The 24534-nt window shown below is 39.7% G+C and overlaps 1 protein-coding gene across 2 annotated transcripts in view; it reads left to right on the forward strand.

Annotated features, from left to right (window-relative positions):
- The window catches only part of LOC121349269 (collagen alpha-1(XV) chain-like), a 118314-nt gene that overhangs the window by 59622 nt on the left and 34158 nt on the right, over positions 1-24534 (forward strand). For both annotated transcript variants that reach the window (XM_041459519.1, XM_041459520.1), the window contains 9 exons: positions 82-207; positions 3752-3814; positions 5882-5917; positions 7466-7618; positions 11511-11579; positions 13931-13975; positions 18942-19004; positions 19908-19943; positions 20037-20120. In XM_041459519.1, the coding sequence (XP_041315453.1) occupies positions 82-207; positions 3752-3814; positions 5882-5917; positions 7466-7618; positions 11511-11579; positions 13931-13975; positions 18942-19004; positions 19908-19943; positions 20037-20120 (675 nt within the window). The remainder of the gene's footprint in view (positions 1-81; positions 208-3751; positions 3815-5881; positions 5918-7465; positions 7619-11510; positions 11580-13930; positions 13976-18941; positions 19005-19907; positions 19944-20036; positions 20121-24534) is intronic.

Raw genomic sequence — 24534 nt, forward strand, 5'->3', positions numbered from 1 at the left:
TACGTGAGTTTTTTCCTGTTCCATGTATACAGAAATGAACTAGGCTAGGACAATTTCTAACACTCCTGCTGATTTAACCAGGGTCTTCCAGGACCACCAGGCCCTCCAGGACTGCCTGGTCTTCCAGGAAACCCAGCACCTGATTCAGGTGTAGGACCTCCTGGGTCACCAGGAGAAGATGGAGCTTCTGGGGAACCAGGCCCTGAAGTGAGTACCCTTTCGTGCACAAAGCTTGAATCTTATGCTATATTTAATAAATCTAAATAAATCTAAATTTATTAAAAAAAAAAAGTCTTGTTAACCAAAGCAGAGCACTAATGTACATTTGACAGACAGATACTGGTGAATCTGGACCAGAATAAATAAAAATTAAGAATGCTTTTGCCAACACTGAATAAGACTAAGTATCAGTTCTCCTGTGGTTCAGGAAAATGAAATTTGCTAAATCACTTATATAAGCTTCAGGGAATTTGTAAAATAAACTGAATTTTCCTCTTTCCTCTTCTATCCTTTTCTTCAGCAAGGTAGAAACACTTATTCCTCTGGACATGTGAATATAATTCTACTGTAAAAAATGTTGCTAAAGTTTGACTTGCAAATAAATTCTCAATAAAGTGTTTTTTCCAGTGAAGAAAATAATTTTTTTTAGCATTGAACAGCTTTAAAAATCCTCTCTGGAATGATGAGATTAGCTCAGTTGTTTGGAGCATGGTGCTAATAAAGCCAAGGTTGTGGGTCTGATCTCTGTTCTGTCCATTCATCTAAGAGCTGCACTCGATGATCCTTCCCAATTCAGAACAATCCCTGTTTCCATATATTTACTAATATGGTTCCCTTATTCCCTATCAACCATCTGCCAGCAGCAGTTGTTCTCAGGACAAGATTTGTCTGTCCATCACATGACCCTCAGAGTGAGTCACCATTTCTGTACCTGACAAGGTGTTATTAGCATATATCAAGGAAGTGTTCAGGGGACGGGTGCTGAAAAGGAGATCTCACTATTTCTCAGCTGTCTTGGAGGTGTTTTTTTGTTTTTTTTTTTTAGGATAACCAAGCTGGGAGTTGATACAAAATCTAAAAAGTGTTTGGCCATCCAGGTGGAAAGCAGCATCTTTTGTGCAGAAAGAAATTAGGCACCTGAAAGTCTTAATATGGGATCCAAGAGTCAAGTGCATGGGAAGCCAAGGAAATCCATTACTCTCTGCATCTACTGATTGTTATATGGCTGGCAGTATAAAATAAAAAAGTCTGAAATGCTCACCAGATTTCATCTAATTGCTAAACTCTCAACAGCACTCTTTTTATTTTCTGAGTACAAGACAGGTCAAATTGTATTGAGGATTACATATCTAATTTTAAGTAAATGTATTGGCAAGTTTTATAAAAAAGGCAGTTATCCTAATGTTTTATTTACTGCATTTGATAAAATGCAGTGTTAGATAAAAAGGTTCTCTGTAAGAGCTTCTTTCCAATTACCTTCAACTTTCCTGACTGTGGCTATTTCCATATCCTTAGAATATAAAGTAATTCAAATTGATTAGGACTAGGAAATAGTACTAAAATTTGCCACAAAAGAATAATGTAAAAAGGAATTAAAAGAATATGGAGAAATAAGTATTGATTCATTATTATGTTATTTGGAATTTCACAGGCAATAACATGAACTACTTGTAGACAGTTTTCTGATCCAACAGAAATCATTGATTCAGGATAGTTCCTGGGAAATGTATCTGTTAAAAAAGTAGAATCTAAATGTTAATAAGACTACTAAAGAAACTGTCACTCTGCTTTTCAAAGATTTGTACACATTTGCACACTCTGGATAAAAGAAGTGAGCTCAATTCCCAGCAGAAATTTTTTGCTCAGGAATTCTCATTAAGTACCACATTAGCACATTTGTGTTATTAAGGGTTTTCAGCTGTGAATACTAATTCCAGAAGACCAGCCAATAACTGGAAGTTGGGGATAGGCTTAAGTCCTTGCTAAATCAAGAACTTTGTGATGTAGCACCTCTTCTCTCTAAAAACATGGCTTAGAAATGTTTCAGTAAAGGCTGCATTCTATAATGGGAAATACCCCCACACTGCTTCACAGTGCATTTCGTACTGATATGGTATTGATCTGATTTTCTAAATGCTACATGAAGTTAAATTGACCCATAGCATTGTATAGGGATAGTTTCTATCAAAATTTTTTGTTTGAGGTAGCTCACAAATGCATTCATGTACCCTGATGAGAATAACAAATGTCCCAGCATTGCCTGCTAGCTACATAAGAGAGACTATTCCAAAGCTCTTGAGGAAATTAGCAATTTTAGCACAATGAAACCTAAAATTGGAAAGCAGTAGAGTGGAAGTAATCAGTAGACTTTAGAATAGTTATTGCTCTTAGCTCAACCTCTTTTCTTACTCTCTTCTGTCTATGTAATCATGCCAAAATACAATATGAAAATGTTTGAAACATACTGAAAATATTTCTGATTATTCTCAATAAAAAAAAAAAAATCTATTAGTTACTCTATAATTTACAGTGCACCCAAAGAGCAAAAGCAGGGTGGGGGGGGACAGAGAGAGCCAGAAAAATGAGGTTTTGTGAAAATTCTGAAAGCATCAGAGGGAAACAATATTTTCTGTCTGCTTTGCTAGCCATTCATATCCTTTCCCAAAAGAGATGAATAAATAAATATTACTAAAGATCATCAGAGGCCAGAATATACCCCTGTAAATGTAGTCAAAGGCCTTCAGAGCCCGATTTTTAAAATGTAGGTGTGAAATATGCCTGTTACCTTTCATGCATGTCTAGTTACTGTGGGCTGGACTTCAGATTACTGTACAGATTTATTGGTTGACCCTACAAACCAGTGTGTTCCAGCCTGCCTGCTCACTCAAATGCATGCAGGATAGAAGTCATGGATACAACACCAGGAATTGGGTGGAGAACTTAATGTACACTTTTCAAGGCAAAACTAAAGTGAGGTGTCATGAACAATGTGAGTGCCATCAACCAAAGCAAAGTGGCAGCACCTTTTCTTCTGCAGAAGGACCCTTTGGGAGTACTGCTCCTGAAAGTGTAGTAATGCACCTCCAGGCTCAGCTACCCAGGGACACCTGGCAAAGTGAGTCTGAATAAGCCAAGTGCTGCCCCATAGGGGAGGACGAGGCCCAGCCTCAATGTTCCCACGTGAGGATATCACTGGAGTTTTATGAATCTGTCAACCTACAGGCTTTTCTGTTTGTAGCAATAACACAGAAGTCTCCTTCTTGACACCATTCCCTCCATATCACAAGTGCTTTTAGTGATTCTACCACACAGAAACCCTGGCCACTGATTTTGTCAATACCAAGGTTTCGTCAGCTGGGTCTCATCTAGCACTGACATTGCCAAAAGTGTTGATAACTGAGGTGTCTGGGGATTTCAACCCCATCATGTCTTTTACAGTGTTGTCAAAACCTACTTGGATAGCACCATAATCTTTCATGCAAAGGTTATATTTACAATATGCTGGGGTTTATTTTTGCTTACTATTTTATGATTTTTGTATATAGTTTTCTATTAAAATACATAAAAAGAGTGGTTTGATACAAAGCCAAGCTCTCAGATGACAAGAAATAAAAAAGTGTTAAAACTTAGTGGTGGCTACACATTAGTCTTTTGTAATGCTGTATCATCAGTTGGTCCCTAATACTTAAACACATGATCTAGAAATTGAGCTCTCAAGTGGCACCTGCTTTAGCTTTACTGTCATCTACAGGGCCCTCAAGGTCCTCCTGGCCGTGATGGAGTGGTTGGCTCACCAGGATCGAAGGGAGAAAAGGTGAGTTCAATGTCTGTCTTTCTCCTACGTCAGTGCAAAATCTTTGTCAATTCTAGGCTGTAAAAATCATAAACAGTTCTCCCTGCAACACAATAGCATCTGGCATCAGTATTTTTTAATGGAATCCAGATATCGATGGCTTATTAGAACACATCTCAAAGGCATATTCAGAAATACAGAATTTCCTATGGCTATCGTCTCATTTTCTGAAGCATGCAATATTCGATATGCAGTATGAGCATATCTCTTGTGATTTGCCACTCAAAAACCAGTAGTGACTGGGCTCACACAGTGAGTCTGGAGGGGGAAAGAGAGAACTCCAGTTAGCCCAGCCTGGCACAGAGTGACAGCACATTATATGACAGGAGAGAAGAGTCTGAAGGAGCACAGACCATTTAAATTGGCAAACAAGAGACGAAGTCATGGCCTATGCTGGCTGGACACCAGATGCCCACCAGTGAAAAGTTGAAGGGCCAAGATAAGGACAGAAAGATCACTCAGCAGTTACTGTCACACGCAAAACAGACTTGACTTGGGGAAATTAATATAATCCTTTGCTAATCAAAACATCATTTGGGCACCATTTTTTATACCTCACTTCAAGAAGGATGTGAAGAAAACAGAGACAAAGACTACAAGACAATTTCATCCTCTAGTGAGCTTCCACAACACACCTTACACACAAGAACTTGAAAGTACATTCCCAAGTGTACATTTTAAGCTCACACACTGTAACAGAAATGAAAAGGCAATTCTCAAATGGCCAGAATATTGACTTATTTTTATCTCTGGAGGCTGGAGGTTCTGAGCTGTGATATCAAAAGCCTGAAGCTGGTGAAAGTACAGTACACATGGGAACCAGCAGCCATCCAGAAAGTGCAGTATGTGTGTTGCAAAGCAGGCACCTGAAACCCATGTCCATTGTAATCAGTGGTGGGTGTTTTACATGGGGGAGCCTAAGAACAGAAAGAAGTCTAGTTGAAGTAAAGTGAACATGAATCACATACTATAGGAGGAGATTGATGGAGAAAGAGAAGCAATTTAAGAGAAATTAAATTTCTTTTAAAATCATAATCTTCTGAAAAAAGGGCTACAATATTTTGCTTCACTGAGTCTGCTGCATTCTGTATATTTGATAAAAGTTCAGTTAGAATTGAAGCACTATGTATCTGCACCTCTTCAATACAAGTAGGAGTATTTTTCAATTTTTACTATTTTTTTTTCTGAAAGCATTGATTTAATTTATATTGCAGTATCTGTTTTGTTCTTTATTGCAAATTAATCCAGAGAAGATAACAAGAAAGAAACAACAGGATGCACTGAAAGTTAATTCAGTTTGTTCATTGAGTGACATTCAACATGGAGTTTAGCCATTGCTTTTAGAAAAAAAATATGATCAGATGGTGCTTACTCTTTTTCTTCAGACTTTACTCAAGAAATATTTCTGTAAGTGAGTAAGGACAGGAACTTGCCAACATAATAATAATTCCACTAGATTCAGAGCAATTTTGAAAATAATTATTAGCACGCATTATTATTGTCTTTCTGTCTATGCCATGAAATAGAAATGGAAAAAAACAGTGTGCAAGTAAAGCATAAAAAAGCAAATATTGATGAAATCTTGATTGCAGCAGAGGAACCTTATAATATTTCTAGTCATCACATCCTGTGTTTGGAAGGGTGCCCTGGACAACTTGAGTGGGACCAGTTTCCAGTTCTGTTATAGCCCATAAGAATTTTGACATTTATGTTCAGAAGCATGATGATGTGACCTGCAATGTTTAATTCTCTGTGCTCCGAGCCCTTAAAATCTGCAGCAATAATTGAAATACAAGATTGAGTCCAGTCAGCATACCAGACCAGAGCTATTAATGTGTTATTGTGACTCCTGAATTGCAGATTGTTTTCTTTTTAACTGAGAGGTCTGATAAAAGGCTTCATGTAAAGGACATCGAATTAAACAACACAGAAATCTGTGGGCATTTGTATTAAGGAAAGATACCATAAATGTGCTTTTCTTGTGTAATGGTCTTATTCTAAGTATGTACAATTTATTTTCTTTTACAGGGTGATCAAGGTCTACCTGGTTCTGCTGGTCCAAAGGTAACAAAAAAGTGTCTTTATAGAATGACAGCATCACTGTGATACAGCACATTACTGAAAAGAGCTGAGAAGTCTTAGAGACTCTCATTGTGTAGCCTAAGTTTCTCAGCTGGCCAGCATGCTTCCCTATGAAGTGTCGTGTAGTCAGGTAACCTTGGCTGGGCACGGCTCTATCACTCCCTTCCAAGTGGGACTGGGGAGAGAGAATGAGACGGAAAACAACTTGTAGGTTGAGATAAGGCAGTGTTTACTAAAGCAAAAAGAAAGTGAAAATCTGCATGTGTATAAGCAAAGAGAAAAAACTTTTAATCGCTACTTCCCATCAGTGAGTAATATTCAGCCACTTCCAGGGAAGCAGTTGATCTGGAAGGCAAATACTACAAAACAAAAAAATGCTCCCATTCCTCCTCTCTCCCATAGCTTTTATATCTGAGCTGACATCATATGGTATGGAATTCTCCTTGGGTTAATTTGGGTCAGCTATTTTTGCCTAGTCCTTTCCAGGGTATTGCCCACTCCCAGCCCACTTGATGGGGGGCGGGTATGAGAGAATTGTTAAAGAGACAGTGCTGCTGGTGTGCCAGTGCTGCTCAGCAGCAGACAAAACACTGGTATGTTATCAACATTTCCAGCTACCAATACAAAGCACAGCACTGTGAGGGCTGCTGTGGGGAAAACAAACTCCAGCTCAGCCAGAACCAATACACATGATCAGCCAGCTGAGAGAGGTGATACTCCCTCTCTACTCTGCCATCATGAGAGCCCACCTGGAGAGCTGTGCCCGCCTCTGGGACCTCCAGCACAAGAAAGATATGCACCTATTGGAACAAGTCCAGGGGAGGGCCGTGAACATGATTCGTGGATGACCTCTTCCTGGAGATGTTCAAGGCCGGGTTGGATGTGGTTTTGAGCTACCCAGTCTAGTGGAAGATATGGAATTCTCCTTGGGTTAATTTGGGTCAGCTATTTTTGCCTAGTCCTTTCCAGGGTATTGCCCACTCCCAGCCCACTTGATGGGGGGCGGGTATGAGAGAATTGTTAAAGAGACAGTGCTGCTGGTGTGCCAGTGCTGCTCAGCAGCAGACAAAACACTGGTATGTTATCAACATTTCCAGCTACCAATACAAAGCACAGCACTGTGAGGGCTGCTGTGGGGAAAACAAACTCCAGCTCAGCCAGAACCAATACACATGATCAGCCAGCTGAGAGAGGTGATACTCCCTCTCTACTCTGCCATCATGAGAGCCCACCTGGAGAGCTGTGCCCGCCTCTGGGACCTCCAGCACAAGAAAGATATGCACCTATTGGAACAAGTCCAGGGGAGGGCCGTGAACATGATTCGTGGATGACCTCTTCCTGGAGATGTTCAAGGCCGGGTTGGATGTGGTTTTGAGCTACCCAGTCTAGTGGAAGATGTCCCTGCCCATGGCAGAGGGATTGAAAGTTGATGAGCTTTCCAACCCAAACCATTCTGTGATCCTGTGAAACTACTTATTTTCCCTTACTTAGACATATGAAGTATATCAATAGTCTGAATTTTTATTTTAGGGTGATACTGGAGTCACTGGATCAATAGGCCCCAAAGGAGAAGCTGGCCCTATTGGGTCTCCTGGAAAACCTGGACCACCAGGACCTCCTGGGCTGCCTGGGCCCCCTGGACCTCCTGGACCACCAGGACTAAGTTACAGCTTGGGATTTGAGGTATTTTGCTATTCTGAAGTTTGTTGTAACTATAGATATATTTCCTCCAGAAAAAAGACAGTGTGATCACCTGTATATTTCACAGGTATTTACATCTGAATTGATGACAACGTAATTAGTTCTGGATTGAAATTTGCCAAGGAGTGTAAATACAGAGACACATGTTGCTAATTTCTGACCTCATGGTCTGTTCTACTTAGGACAAAAATGTTCTATTGAAAATATAAAATTGCAGATGTTACTTTTTCTAGTTCTGAGAATAATACCTGCATCACTTAAAAATATGAGATCGGGCCAGGTCAAGATGAGTTTTGCATATCATTTGAGAACTGCTCATTTGGATAATGTTGGAACAGAAATTGGCTTTGCACTAAAGAACGGCAAGGGAATAACACTCAGGTTCAAGAATTAGAGCTACTCCATTAATGTCTTTGTGAAAAGAGGCCACAAAAATGTCATTATCAATATTCATATTTGTGACTTCACTTTTTTTTCCTTTTTTCCTCCTTTTTTTCCATGCATTTTTCAATTCTAGTTTACCTGTGTGGCTCAGCAAAGTCTTTCTAGAGTTTTTTATGTCATGGGATATAATTGAGTTGGCACAGTAACTCAGGGTAGTCTCATCAGAAAGTAAGAATGTTTGACCAAAATTACTGAACCTCTGTAGAATGATGGCAGTAAAGTGGTGGTGTTTAAAAGATACCAGTTTCCCTACATGTTTCTCTTAGTGGCTACCCCAACTCTTTTGTATTTTTCTTTTCTTTACTCTACAGACACTTTGAGGTGTCACGGACGTGACCACTAGTTCTTGTTTAGAGACCTAATTTGCTTTCTGATATCTGACTAAAGAATATTGTGCTATATACACTATTGGTTAATAATCCACTGATGTCAGTGAATTTCAATGGACAAAAATCTCTCTAGCAGTTCACAAGTTCTTAATTGCCAGCACTGAAATTGTTAGCAAGAAGCAGCTTGAAGTTTAAGCAAAGAGTCCTTTGCCTTGTCTTAGGCACACTACACTGGTACACAGTCTCCCCTGAATAAATATCTAGTTGTCTCAGAATGAGTTAAGGACCACTGGCAAGTCTCATCTTCATCCCAGGACTGGTCTGAGTCTTAGCCCAGAATGATGGCTTCTCTGACTTACAGTCATCTTCTGTGACCTGTGAGGACCCATTCTTTAAGATATTCTCCACTTTTCACCATTAGCACTATTTGAGTAAAAGGCAACATGCCCTTATTATGTCACCAAAGAGTTCTCCTGAAATTATGTGCTTAGGATCAAGCTCTGCCACTTTTAATACCTAAGTCTCAGAGGAGCAAACTTAGCAGATGAGCAGGAAAGGATAAAAACTGGGAGTCCCCACTTCTATGGATGAAAATGCAGAAGGATTTGAGCCGTAACTGCAGTAACAGTATCTTGACTGGCTTCATCTTGAACTTCATCTAGTCCAAACAAAATTGGTATGATTGTCATTTCCCTGAGAGGAATACTACTTTAAACAGGCTTGCTAGCTGTAGCTGATCTTTTGGATGCCCACCCCTGCCATCTGTTGAGGCAGCACCGTGGTCTGCCAGTTTGTTAGGGTGACACTACCTTTTGGTTGGCAGTCTGTTTATTGCGTTAAGGCTGTTTCTACAAAATACTCCTGTTAGCACTTGTTAGCATCTGTGATCAGCTATGTGCAAAACCCAAATGGCATGGTGTTTGCTGGCACTTATGCTTGCCAAAAGAACAGTTTGAGCTGCAGAAGGTACCTGGTAAACCCATTAAAAACATGCAGATGTCAAAAGAGATGATGTGTTATATAAAGCAGGCATCAAGCACTCTCTTAAAGGGAAAAACAGACTGGCACAGTGCAGCCAAGGGAAAGGGCCCGGAAACACAGTGTGTTTTACCCTCCACAGTCAGAGTTTGATTAAACAGGCCAAAGAGAATATGAGGAGATTTTCTGTAGGTGTTTGGTACACTGATAGCTGATGGAGGAGCAGAATGAAAGTCTGAAAAACTTTAAATCAATCTCAGATGAAGTTGCACAAAAGGTCTCTCACCTTGGTCCCCCAAAAGGAAGGACCCAATTCCAGCTGTGCATTCCTTCTGCTTCTCTTACTCTTGTGGAGTTGGCAGAAAAGGTCAGAAGAACAAGATCTCTCTTTTTCAGTGGAGTCAGGTCAGATTGTGTTTTCCATACCTTTGGTGTTAAGCTGTCATTCAGCAGCAGCTGAGGTGATCTAATTGGTGTCTCACCCTTCCCCTTACACCATCTCCCGAGTGCACCACAGCTGGGCTAAGCTGGGCCATTGCAAGTCACTAAACTGGCAGAAAGGTAAGTAGGCCAGGAGTGGGTCCTCTGACAAAAGGGCTTGCTGTCACTAGGAGGTGGAGGTTCTCCTTTGCTCCTCTTCCTTCCCCATCTGCAGACATTCCTGGCACATTCCTACCCTTCATATGCACTAGCATTCAGTATTCCATCAATTCTTCCACAAGCCAATTTAATTTACTAAAATTTTAGAGAACACTCACACCCCAAAAGTGGGTCATTTATTTTCTGCCATTTTAGTCATCTAAAGGAAAGTGAGAGGATTCAATTCAACACACAATGCTGATGTTGCAAATGAAGGCTGTATGGCTGTGAGCATGGATGTGAAACAAAGATTAAGATTTTCACTCTTCAGAAAAAGGAAACAATTAATCCAGCACAGCTCCAACTAAAACTGCAGCTAAAACAAAGTGAACAGTTCCCTGCTGGCATGGCTCACGCAGATGTTTTGAAGAACAGTCTGACAAGTTTTGGCTAGGCACAAGCCAGGGGATAGGAACATGAGAGATGCTGGGCCTGAAACAAGTAATTATGGCAGCTGCACTTTTATTTCTTTATTGCTTTGGAACTGGCAGCTCCTGCTTCTGCCATGTATCTGGAATATCGTAGAACAATGAAAGCTGGAGGGAGGTTGCTGCTTTCTGTGTAGTTTCCTTGAAAACTACTAAAAAATCTCCATGGGAAATAGTAGGTAGTCTGCTCTCAAGGACTCCCACTACACAGAGACTTATTTCTGAAGTCAACAGAGGGCAATAGAAATGGACAGTGGGCTGGAGCAGATGAGCTGTAATGAAAGCCTCAGGGAATTGAGCTTGCTTAGTCCGGAGAACGCTTAACCTTAATCTCTGGAAGGTTCCAAGGCCTGAGTTTGCAATGCCCTAAACAACCTGATTGGAATTCAGTGTTGACACTGCTTTTGGCAGGAAGTTGGGCCAGGCAGCCTCTGAGAGACCTTTCAACATAATTAATTCTACAATTTGATGGTGGAATTTTCTTCTTCTTTTTTCTGCAATTTCAGAAAGCAGTATTTTAGGCAGGAGTTCTATATTCGACTGTGAGAATTGGGAAGAACCTTTATTGATGAAAAGTGATTGCTGCCCTTAACAAACTGTTTGCAAGTTCTCCCTACCATAAATCAGTTCTGGTAACCTTTACTAGTCATTAGTGTTTCAGTAGCTGGGTGACAGGTAAATGCTACACAGAAAAATACTGCTTAAAAGTGTGCTTAAACACAGTACGCACAGTCTCAATTCTGCTTGATGCTTGTCAGCCTGAAGTGCTGGAGCAATGGTGTCAAGTTGGCAAGACAGTAAAGACCAGAGTTTCTGTAAGGAAGACCAGCATGTTTTTATCACATTTGAGCAAAGCCTACCTCCAGAACATCATCCATTTTTTTCTGAAAAAAAAATTAATGAGAAAATATTAAAATATTTGTGCTCAGTATGTTTCCAGTTTTTACAGAACTTCAGAAAACAGAGCAGTTGGAAAAAAACCAAAACAACACAACCAGAAAAAAAACCCCAAAAGATAAATTCTTAAATTCTGTAGCATTTTGTCTCTTCCATTAGGATATGGAAGGATCAGGTAGCATCGACCTGTTGAGTGAATCAAGAATTCCTGGATCAAGAGGACCAAAGGTGAGTAGGTGTTTTAGGGGAGGGGAGTATAATTTGTTGCTAGGTTGTTTAGTTTGTTTGGGGTTTTTTTCCAAACAGAAGTTTCCTCCATTCTGCTTTTTGGAAACATATAGCCCCAGTTAGCTATAGATTGAGAGTCACTACATTGAAATGGACTCACTTGCCCTAGAATGTCATTAAAATAACTATGTCCTCCAAAGAATCTGAATGGTATTTCTCTGACACCTCATTAGCTAATGATTTTTTTTTTCTGCTCTGGTATATTTTTGAGATATCAAAGGGTGAAATAAGAGTTTTGTGTTATCTAGCTCTCTATTTCTCCCTTCACCATAATAGATTCCTTTCTCGCATATGAAGGTGACTCACATGTATGAAGATAAAGATGAAATGTTATAGTTTGACAAACAAATGTGCATAATACAACATGCCACTTTTAAACTAAAAAATTGTTCACAGTAGTGTGGAAGCAATGTCGCATACAAAGGGATGCTTTTTTCTCCATCACTGTGTCTCAGGAGATTTTTTGCTAGTGTGGGCCACTTAAATCATCAAGTAGGGAATATGGGAATATCATCTATCAGTACCAAGCAGGTGATTTGGATTTATTGTCATTCTTAACAATAGAAGGAGTTCCAGTGGTTTAGTCTGGCAACAAAAGGAGACAAAGGCATGATCCAGTAGCTACTTAAAGAGTCTCTGAGGGGCAGCTGCGAGAATGATGAAGCCAAACTGTTCCTTGTAGTGCCAGATGGTGCAGCAAGGGACAGTGGTCACAATTTGCAGTTGTGATGTTCAGGCTAAGCCTTAGGAGAAGGCTGTTCACTAGAAGGTTGGGGCAATTGCCCAGGGAGGTTGCAGAAGGTCTGGTCTTGGAGTTATCGAGGCTTTGCTGGACAGAAACACGGCTGACCTGATCTGAGCTGGTGACAGTTCTGCTTCAAGGGGGTGATTGGATTAGATGGCCTCCATAGGCCTGTACAATCCTCTGCCTGGGATTCCATGAATCATCAGACACCAACTGAACACTGGAGGCAGGAGTGACTTTGAGCAGCTCTTTACTGTGTTGGTTTAAAGTACTAGTAATTGTGAGTCACTGAAGCTGTAGCTATAGCTTAGAGAACTTTGCCCCCTCTTATGTCTTTTCCTAGATACTAAAAATAGCACAAAAATACAGTTGCAAAAATAAGTATTGAATCTGTTTGCTGAAACAAGGAGATATCTGCAAGCAGGGACAAAATTCCACATTCTGACCTGCCTTAGTCACGGCCTTACTCTCACATATGGTTTTATAACAGGCATTGTTTCCAAGTCACTCAGCTATAAATATTCAAAAAATGTTTTGTTGCAGTTGAACAAAATTTTCCTGTTACTGCTTAATTACTCTGCAAAGTTTGAGTCAATACAGAAGGCAGATGAGAAAAAGAAGATAAGAAAAATAAGAATTTTGCTGAAATTATGAAAATGCTTTTCCATACTTACTGGTACTTCACTATGAGCCATTTACACCTTATCACAACTCCAGAGTACTCAGTAATGTTTAGGTAAAAACAAAGAATCTGCTTCAAAGGGGGTTGCAACTCAAAACAGCTGCAAAGAAATAAATTACATTTATTGGTACTGTCTTCGTATCTGTTGAGATTTCTATTAATTTTTTTATCAGAAAATAGTGATTGGGTTTTGAAGCAGAAATATAATTTTTTTTTTTCTGATAGCTCAGCTCTCGTTTCCAGGGCTTCTATTCTTTTCTTCCACAGATCAGTGTACAGTTTCATTGGTGTTTTCTCATTATTTAGCATTACTGTTTATACCTGCCTTCATAGTCTAGATAAAAACAATTCAATCACCTTGTTGAATTCCTTTCTCTTCCATTCAACTTTCTACAATGTCCAGTAATGAACTGCTGTCCATTTTACTGTCAAAGAGCCGTAATTGTTCTTTCCAACCCATGTCACCATATAGAGATGAGAAGAATTTGAATTTCCAAATTACTTTTGAAACAAACTTTTTGGGAAACTGCTTTCAAACCTAGCAAGACTGTGTTGCCTCTAAACTAGTAGCATATCTTAATTTTAGCCAAGAATTAAAATTTGAAAAATTGTAAGCAGTTGAAAGCAATACATCACAACAAATGCACTTGGACAAACTTATTTCTAATATTTTCTAAAAATATGTATAGTATGCAGTGACAGCACTAAAATGGTATTTGTAAGAAAAAGTGCTCTCTGTTAACACTACAGGTCTCCGCATTGTTTTTTTTAACAGTCATGGTAGTGAGTTAAATTTTTTTTCTGAAAAAAATTTATTTTGAAGTGCCATGTGGATTTACTAGTAAATTCAGTGTATTTTTATAGGGTTCTGCAGGAAGACCTGGACAGCGTGGACCATTAGGACCAAAGGTAAAAACACTTGAAAGATAACCTATATTGCTTTAGCATATTTTTTCATATATTTTTAATTTCTATATTCCCAGAATTTGCCTGAATATAACAGCTTTCCTTTAAGATTCATAAAGTGATTAAGTTGGGAAAAATTTTGTTCCCTTTTACACTGGATATCTATGCAGAATGTGTATTATTAGAATGATTTCACATCCGACAAGAGCAGTGAGTAAATACTAACTGGGCTATTACATTCCGTTACATCTTTGTTAAATTTTTTTTGGACATCTGTCAATTTCTCTTCGTTGCTCATTTATATGTCATTTTGGTCTCAGAGAGGTTACATGTGTGCTGTTGAAAGAGAAATCTGCATGAGGAGGCATTCTGCTCCCAGAAAGTGAGAGGAAAACTTTCTGGAAGGTGCTGGGGGGAAGAAGGGAGGAGCAGTGACTATTTTGCCTTGGTTTTGAGCTTAGAAGCGACTGAATTTTTCCACTTTGATGCTGCTACTGGTTGTGTAATCGATGAGGAAAAAAATGGAGAGATGAAAAATCACATAAGAAAAGGGCAGATTTGTAGAATGGGTCCTTAGACAGAAAGAGGCTTTTCCTATTCCTATGTAAAGCTCGACTACCACTCATGTTAACAGTACAGCATGACAACACCTTAAATGTGAAGTTAAAGGAATTTAAGGTATTCGTTGCCCTGGGAAATAACAGTAACATTGAAAGAGCAGGAAGTGGAACATGAGAAGTGACAGTGCCCATCCTCTCACTGTGAAATTTTCACCTGAACTTACAGCCAGCACTAATCACTGACTGCCCATTGTCAGCAATAACTACACACACCTAATTCAGAGCACAACAACCACCAAAGATCTGGCCGGCCCCCTCTGTCTAAAGTCTGTAAAGCTCAGCTTCTAGGGCTGAAAAAAGTCCCTCCGTAGTGTACTATTCCTGTTACCGCTGGAGCATATTACTTATGAGAAAAACCACAATTTGCACAGCACGTGTTGGTGAGTGATACTGCAGTGGACTGGCAAGAATAGATGTGCTCTCACATGATGCTGCTCTGTGCACATGTGTAGGTGCCGAGTCTCCATGCTGAAAATACTTATTCTCTGCCCTTAGCTAGAAATTTTGTTTCTAAGAAATTCTGCTTCACAAGGATTTCAGAACATGAGGTAGCGATATTCCTAGAATTTAGGAAATGGACTGGAGTGGTAGGGGTAGTCATAAACCTTGGCCAAGAGACCTCTCCATCACCTTGGTTTAATCATGAGTCATTCGTCCCCAAGATACAGGAAAAACAGAAAGGAACATGCTATTGACTGGCATCTTACAAAACCAGGTATACTATGGCAAAATTAATATAAAGTGGTTAAAATACACTATCATTCTCATGGGGATGAATTTTACACCCACTTTTCATGATTATAAATGACTTCACTAGGCAACAGTGGCAAAATACAACAACGACCCACTTCCCAAAACCAAGAGCTAATGCATCACAAGGAGTTGAAAGTATAGTTCTGTTTCGTGCGTCCTTCGTCCTTCAAACACCCAGACAAGTACAGCTGTCAGAGAAGATTAGCTATGATCAATTTCTTCCTTTTCCTAGCAAGTAAGCATGGAACCAAATTCTGCTTTCCCTTTTATTATTATGAAAAGGTGTTTTCATTAAAAAACAGCCTGCAGTCTTCATACACTCTTGAATATATGAACGCCCAAAAAGCAGTAAGCATAAACATAACATTTGAGGCAATGGCTGATTTATTCCACTTTATATTCTCTATCTCCAAAGAAAAAACTAAATTGGATATTCCCTGTCTGTTACAAAATTGAGGAACCGTGTCTACTTAGGTCTAAAATCCTGCAAAATCAGTCCCAAAGGTGGAACAGTGCAGTGTTCATTATTTCACTTGTGATTTGAGGCAGTGCCTGGGTAGGTGGAGAGAGCAGCAGTGTGGGGGGACTGAGCTAGCTGTTTTGGAGGAAGACGGTGAGTCCTTCGTGGAGGCACAAGGTCATGGCTGCAGCGGTAGATCTGGGGAATGTTACCATGAGCTGTTTTCAGACATCAAAATGAGGCTTTCAGGAACGTGGCTTGATCAATGCTCAGCAAAAATAATGAGTCATGACCACAAACTCTTCAGATGTGGGTGGCAACTGGAGTGTTAAAATCTCAGAACCAAATCACAAATGTATGCTGAGCATCACTTTACCAAAAATATGCCATATTTTTACTAATTGTTTTACTCCATTTGATTCCTTTGTTTTTAAGGAAAGTAGCGTACATGTTTAAAATCCTTGCAATTACTCCTCACTTTAATACTTGAGCCCTACTGTGTCTCTGTGTCAGGGAGAAAGAGGCAACATAGGTCCCCCAGGTTCAAAAGTGGGAAGTTTATTTAACCTGATCTAAAACCTCAGTTGTTTCTTTCCTCTGTTTCTTTTCATCTCTTCATGCACTTAGTGAGTGCACCTAATGAACCTTTCTTGCTCTGTCAGTGTGTTAAAGCCCAGGGTGGCTTCACAAACCCCTTTCTCTGGTGGATTGTGGGTATCGGAAGCCAGCAAAACCTGGTGCTTAAGACTTCTGCCTAAAATGTGGTTAAAATTGTGTCTAAAATTGCATCTAAAAGGTACTTGTCTTCAAAGGCATCTTGCAAAGTCCTGCACGTTTTCACCAGAAGGAAGATAAAAATCGGCAAAGCTTAAACAGAAAACTGAGTTCCACGTGCCTCTGTTCCTTCATGTGGTGGTGTGTAGCTTTCACCCCACACCAGAGCGCCCCACAGGTGTGTGCTACAGTAAGAGGCTCATGTCTGTGTTAATCCCTGCCTGTTCTTCTTTGAGCTCCTCTTGGATCCCATCCCAAAACTCCTGTTTGGGACTGCGCTGCTCCTTGCTGGTCCCTGTCTGACCTGAGTGTCTTTTGCAGGCATAAACCAGCAGAGAGCGCTGATGTGACTCATAGAAAATTTTAAAAAATTATAAAATAAAATAAAATAAAATAAAATAAAATAAAATAAAATAAAATAGCCTTCTCCTGCATTTGGGACAGACCTGAAATCAAAATTTACTCTAGGAAACAAGATAAATGCAGTTATCCTTGCTAAGTATTTACAAGAGTATTATCACAGTCTTATAGCAGCATCTGCTTGTTTATTTTTTAAAAATACCAACAATGTAGCAGGACTCTTCTTGCCATAAATTCCATCTGCTGTACATATTATGAGTGTTGTCATTTCACATAGATATTTGTCAGCATGATAATTAAAGCTGATGCATTGACACAGAGGACAGTAGTTTAACTTTTCTTAACCAGTTTGAGACTATGGAATATTTTCTTTATTATTCCTACATGTCCTTTCTTCTGAGGTCCTTTTTCTAGTAATTATTATTGTTTTATGTGAGAGTGCATTTGAAATATGTGTATATTTTAAGTGAAGTGACTACAGGATTATTTTAAAAATAAGCTATTTATCCCTTTAAGCCTCAGACTAAAAAAGATCTTTTTCCTCTTGTACCTGAGCAATGAGCTGCATTCTTAAAATATGATGGGAGTTAGAAATAAGGATGTCTCTGGATACATTAGTTGCAATAAAACGTCTTACCTGTCCTGGATCTTTTCTTCCCATTTAAATTTTGTTAGGAAAACAAATGGAAGAAATTACTCAGCATTTGTAATGGTGGGAAGCTATCCTGCAAGTATCAACGTGCCTGAAATGGCAACATTCTGTTGCAGAAATGCTGTTGTTCCAACGTTATTTCCTCAGCCCATTTAACTTTGCTGCAGATAGATACTCATAATTTTCCATAAGCACTTGAGAAACTTACGTCCCAAGCACCATTTTTACTGCTCATGCAGATACCAAAATCCCAGTAGCTGCTTTGATGCCCAAATTCCATTAGCAGTCAGACACCCTTTATCCTGGCTATAAAGTTGTTTATAAAATGAAGAATAGAGTACTTCAGAAATCATACTTTATTCCTGACCCACACACTTCACTGATCACTGACAAAAACAGAAATAGCAGTGACAATATCCCTTCTTAATGAAGCAGGCACATTAAATCTCTTTTGGTGGTACTATCTCCTGTTAAAACCCAAAAATATTTTCTTCAAGCAGAGCAAAAAGTTGGAAACAAAAAAGTATTTTCCAAAAACCAAAACTAAACAAAAAAAAAATCCCTGGCATATTAAAAAAAAACCCTCAAAGCCAAAAAAAAAAAAAAAAAAAACAAACCTCAAAACCACATACAAAACAAACACCCAAAAAAACCCACCAAAAAAACAAGCTAACAAGAGTAGTTGGTCCCTTGGATGAATCATAAGGCTGCTCTGTGTCATTTCCTTTGCTCTTTCATATGATGCAGAGAAAAACAGATGCAAAAAGTGTAGCTCACTGTTTATCTGGTCCTTTAAAAATTTAGAACCTTCTTTTATCCATTTTTCTCAGGGCAAACTGCATTATCATTACTGCTTCAGGTTTTCCCATAGAGCAGAGTAGCTGCATATTTTCCCATAGAGCAGAGTCAGATTCCAGCAGTCATATACAGGTCTGTATTAAAATACAGCAGGAGGTATTTTTGTCCCACATACTGACTCCTGTCTACATCCAATGCCAATGTCTACATCCCTTCTCTTCCTCCAGCTTGAGAGTCACTTAAGTGAAGGGTGGAAATAACTCATCAAATGTATGTTGGGGGAAAGCAACGAAATTCCCCCTTTTGCTAAGCAAGGGTGGAAGCAGAAAAACTATTGAAGCTGCAGGGGGAAAAAAGCCATAAGCCTGCTCTGGAGAGGGAGAAAGAGCAGGAGGAGTGGAGAGAGCGGATGACTAATGAGATAATGAGCCTCCCCCAAACCTGCCCACCAGCCCGTTCAGCGCCGTATCGTGACCCTCCCCAGTGGCAGCCTCTTGCTTGTGTGAAACTGAATGCAGTTTAGAGAGAATAACTATGTGTTTTTTGTGGCAGGGGATGCCGGGCACAGATGGAAAACCAGGCTTTCCTGGCATTGCTGGGCATCCTGGAGAAGTGGTGAGTAGGGTTATCATCATCTCTGATCACCTGACACACACTGGCTCCCAAAACTACCTCGTACGGGTCAGCAGGATGAGCGCTTGCTAGCAGAGTGAAGGCCTGGGTCTGTGTTTGTCCTGCTTAACCTGGAGAAGTTACCTCAGACAAAAAACACAGAAGCAGAGTGTAACTTGTCCATGCCTCCCTCATCAGTCAGAAGAGATACAGGCATCTCCAGAGGCTAGTTCTGATTCCTCAATGCTCCTTCTGCTTTTAATTATTCAGAAATCAGCTCTGCCTTTAATTAGACAAAAGCCAGCAGGCTCATAGGTGATTTTAATGTATTTCTCATGCTTAAGACCCTCGAGCATTGCAGTGTGCTTTGCCTGGGAAGTCCCACGGCTCATCCCCTGGCGCCTTCCTCTCACTTGAGCCAGACGTGTCTGCATTTCCAGCACAGGGAGTTCTACAGAGGGGCTGATCAAGCTTAGAAATAAGCTGCCTGAAAGATGACAGTTTAGATTCCCTGTCTTCTCCTATCTGGTTCCCTGGGAAATCCTGGACACAGCTGATGTGGTTGATGCTGGAAAAGGACAGTGCAGCCAGGGATGGCTGATTTCAGCACAGTGAAAGAAAGTTTCACTGGATTAATTCCCAGCTAATGAAATGTTTTGTGCCCGTTTGCTTCTAGTCATTTGTGAACTCTGTCAAAGTTCTGGGAAATACTTTTAAACATCAAACCTTCAGAAGATCTGAGTTGAAACTAGTTGGCCCCATGTGTGTTTTGAGAGAGCTGGGAATTGATCATTCTGTACGTGAAATTCACTGCTGTGCTTTTTGTGAAGCAAGAGAGAGCACATTTCATAATTTCCCCTTTTAAATCACTTATGCTTTTTTTTTTTTTTTTTAATACTCCTGAAGGGTCCAAAAGGAGAGAAGGGTGACCCAGGACCTCGGGTGAGATTGTGTGGATTTCATTCTTTTCGAGAAACCTATGTGAAATGTTGCAGTAAGTGTATGGGTTTTCCACATGTAATGCTTTTGGAATAGGGTGAACCAGGACAGGATGGGAACAGTATTGTGGGACCTCCTGGACCACCAGGACCACCGGGACCAGTCATAGCAATACCTAAGGTAAGTGTGCATGTCGAGCATTGAGGTCTGTAACTCGCCTTACAGAGAAGAGGGCACTAGTGGTTAACACACTGGCAATTCTGCTGCTCACATTCAGGTCATAAGTCTACTCCTCAAAATAAAAGAATCTCAATATGTCTCTGTATCAAATTGTTTCATTTTGAAAATATTAGATTGGAAGAAAGTGGGTAAAGAGCTTAACTATAAGAGTTGTGAGGTCATATTGAGCATGTCACACAAACTCTTTAGGTGATTCTGCAGTTGGGAGCATCAAATAGAAACCAACAGAGAAATACAAAACTGGGTATATTTAACAAAGCAAAGCACCTGAGGCACAGCAGTGTGTGTGGGAGAGTAATTCCCTGATAGTTGTCCACTACACAAACCAGAGCACTGACTCTGGAAGCAGCAAAGGGTGAAATAGTAGAAGCCCATAAAAACTCTCCAGTATGCTTTAGATGCAGGTGTATTTTGAGTGAGTTTGGCTGTGTGTACATCAGCCTTTGCAAAAACAATACTATATGCAGTAATGAAGGCTGGAGTTTAGGATGAATCCCACTTGGAGCTGACAACAAAAATCTTAGTAGCTGGCCTGGTGTGACATTAAGATCTGGAGGAACTGTGAGTGACTGCAGGAAACTTCACCTCTGAGAGGTGGAGGTGCCTAAATCAGCCAGACATGTCCACAGGAATGCATGTAAGGGCAGTAAGAAGTGTTTAGTAATTGCAAGAGAAAATGCCCATCTGAGAAATCTGCGCCATCATTATCATAAAGCTGAACTATGCATAACCTTTTTTGACTGAAGCAACTAGGCTTTCACTTAAGCTTCTGCTACCAATAGCAAATATAGCATTAATTTTTATCCAGTAGGCCACGTCACTCGTCCTAACTGAAGGGGTTTTTTCGTTACTGAATTTACTGGGAATCCATGCAGAACACTAGGGTCTTGGATCCTCAGTCTTGGATGAGCAGAATTATAGACCCACAGAAATGTTGGTTGTGTTCAAAGTCCTGCTCATAGTGGGACTGTCAGCAGCTCTACACTTTATCATAATTCTGTTGGAGTTTCTGGGAAACTGCTCAATAACTGTGATAGAAATGCTGATGTAAAATTCATGTTCTTTCTCACAGCCCTGCCACAGTGTTGCTGTGGGGCCTTAACTCTTATCAGTGACTAAACATCTCTGTTTGCTGTAAAAATGAACCTCAATGTGTTGCTCCATAGCTCATTAATACTTGAAGAAAGCACTATGACAGCCTCAGAGAGGAGACAGTACGTATAAAGAACATAAAAAGATTATTGAAGCTGACATAAGCTAATGATGCTTGCTGGAGGCTGCATGGCTTCATACATGCACTAGTCACAGTCTACACATGTATGAAACATGAAGCTGTGTCTGAAGAAACCTAAAGTGCATCCTCTGAATCCTCCTGATCCCCTGTATGAGCTACTTTTACCACGTATTACAGAAATGTTTACAGCCTGGTAGAATCTGTATCACATTAGGTGTATTATAAGTCCATACAGAATCCCATTTCCTTCTCTAAGTACTTTTAGTCTTTAAAAGTAAGCTTTTTTAAAAAACTGAGAGCTTTTATGGCTTTATATACATTTGTAATATAGGTGTTCTGGGAAGGTACAGCAAGAGCTGTCAAATCGTCTGTATTGTTAATCAGAAGATTTCTCTGAGAGCTTGCTGGACTGGATTTTGATACAGTTCATGAAATGTGTGTGGAAGTATATGTCACTATGTATGACATTGAATTCTTCCCATCTCACAAATGTTTGTGTAAGAACAGGAAATTTGTTTGCAGTAAGTTTGCTGAGATAGACATTAAATTATCCAAGTGTGTTTTGTTGATTCAGTCTCTCATCTTTCATAGTAAGCTTAAAATATGGAAAAGAACTATTGCAAGCAGGCCTATCAATTCCAGTTGGAATTGCAGAACTAAAATAAATAACACTGTCAGCTGTTGTAATGTGGATATTGGCTTGATGTGGATAGAGCAGCAGAGATCAGTGATTTGAGTGAACCACAGGGCACTTAGAGAGATTAGTCTCCAGGTCAAGGTCATTCATTTAACCATTGTGTAGCCAAGAAAAATACTTCTTGGGCTACAGAAGTCCAATGGACTTATCCATCAGAGTTGGAAGAAAATTTTCTTAAGAAGGGCTGTGTGGCTACAACTAAACCAACTTTATGTTGCTTGACCAAAAAAAAAAAAATCAAATAAAGAGTTAGTTCAGTTTCAGCACTGTTGAAATATTTAGAGCTGACATGGACAGATGTGGCTCAGGGCCAGGCCTCACCAGTAAGTATCTGGCTGATAGCACATTGATTGAGCTGCAGTGAAAAGTGGGTCTTGGTTTCATTCTCATTTCACCTGGTCCCTATGTGAATGGAGGGGATTTAGTTCCTTCAAGAACCACCTCTCATGAAAGTAAATGTTAGGGGAAAACTGAAGTCTGCAGTGGAACTGATCCATTTCCAGGCTTTTGCAGTTCCCACCAGCAATGTGGTCTCAGAGGCTTCCTGTCCCTGCTATCTCCTCTGTTGCCTCCTGTGATTGATCTGGAAGTCTGCTCTGACTCACCATGTTTAAAAAAAAAAAAAAAAAACAGTGTCCCTCTGTTGCTGTTTGATATTCCAAAACATTAAAATCAATATTTCTCATCCTATATTAGCTATTTCACTTTTTTTGAAGCATAGTTGCTGATACTCAGTGCATTTTCATGAATGGAATTAGTGATAACCAGAAAACTATAATATTTGTTGCTATGATTTTATCACACGAATTTAGTTTGGTACAGTACAGAGTAATTTTGAATAGAGAAATGTTATTGGATTTAAATTTCAAACTTTTAAACCTTTATTTTTGGCTGGCACTATTCACCCATAGTTTAGGTTAAAGAAACAAAAGTCACAAAGAAAGGTTAATGTTGAAGGTGTAAAGCAGATGTCAAAAGATTTTGTTCAACCTGTTCTTTCTATAATTTTGACAACGTCAGAATTTCTATAATTTTGACAAGGAATTTCTATATTATAGAATTTCTATAATTCTGACAAGGCCTTTTGGATGCAAAGCTGAAGGTTTACTTAGAAACCAACCCAGACAATCATCCTAAAATATAACAGTGAAGAAAATATGGAAAACAATGTTGTCCCTACTATTGTAGTCAGCACTTTCTAAACTAATTCAATGTTCATACTGAATTAGTTTAGAAAGTGAATAATTGAAGAGTTATATTGCTGGATTGTTGTTATTAAAGCTGTGTGCACACCCAAACACAAAGAAAGTGAATAATTGAAGAGTTATATTGCTGGATTGTTGTTATTAAAGCTGTTTGCACACACAAACACAAAGATGAATAATTATATACCTGGAGGAAGTTGTGAAGAGTGCAATATTTTCCTCTAATCATCACTCTTCTACCTTTTGTTTTCAAATGTTCCTCAGCATTATGCACAGTTTTCTGACTTCCAATCACAATTTCCATTTGCAGATCAACTGTATGTGTAAAATATACAATGTGTCTGATCCCAAACTCAGCAAAGCTTTTGGGATTCTTTTCACTGACTTCAATATAGTTTGGATTGAGCCCAAAAACAATGAATAATGAGTAATTCCACAATGAAAAGACCATGTAAACCGAGGGCTTCTGGATTTCTGCCACCAGATAAAGCAAAACAACTGCAGCAGCAGGACTCTTTTATTACTGTCATTAAAATAGCAGCCTTTGTCCTGTTCCTTTTCTGGGCCATGTAAAGCTGGAAATAGAGTTGGGACCAAGGGCATCATACTATCCCTGAAGAGTGCAGCAGAGTTCATGCAGCCTGGGAGATGGAGTACTGCCTGTAGGATCTAAACTCTATTTTTACTTGACAGTTTTTCCAGTGGTTTTTGTAGAACATGAGGACAGGGAGTAGAAAGAAGCACCCAGTAGAAGCAGCAAGCTTTACCTGTATTAATTATTCAACATGACCTCAAAGTACAGAAAGCTGACCACACATTGCCATGCTCAGATGATGATTAGGATAGGATAGGATAGAATAGGATAGGATAGGATAGGATAGGATAGGATAGGATAGGATAGGATAGGATAGGATAGGATAGGATAGGATAGGATAGGATAGGATAGGATAGGATAGGATAGGATAGGATCCTGTTCCTTTTCTGGGCCATGTAAAGCTGGAAATAGAGTTGGGACCAAGGGCATCATACTATCCCTGAAGAGTGCAGCAGAGTTCATGCAGCCTGGGAGATGGAGTACTGCCTGTAGGATCTAAACTCTATTTTTACTTGACAGTTTTTCCAGTGGTTTTTGTAGAACATGAGGACAGGGAGTAGAAAGAAGCACCCAGTAGAAGCAGCAAGCTTTACCTGTATTAATTATTCAACATGACCTCAAAG

This window comes from Pyrgilauda ruficollis, unplaced genomic scaffold, assembly GCF_017590135.1.
Source record: "Pyrgilauda ruficollis isolate IOZ18807 unplaced genomic scaffold, ASM1759013v1 scaffold137, whole genome shotgun sequence".
Lineage (NCBI taxonomy): Eukaryota > Metazoa > Chordata > Aves > Passeriformes > Passeridae > Pyrgilauda > Pyrgilauda ruficollis.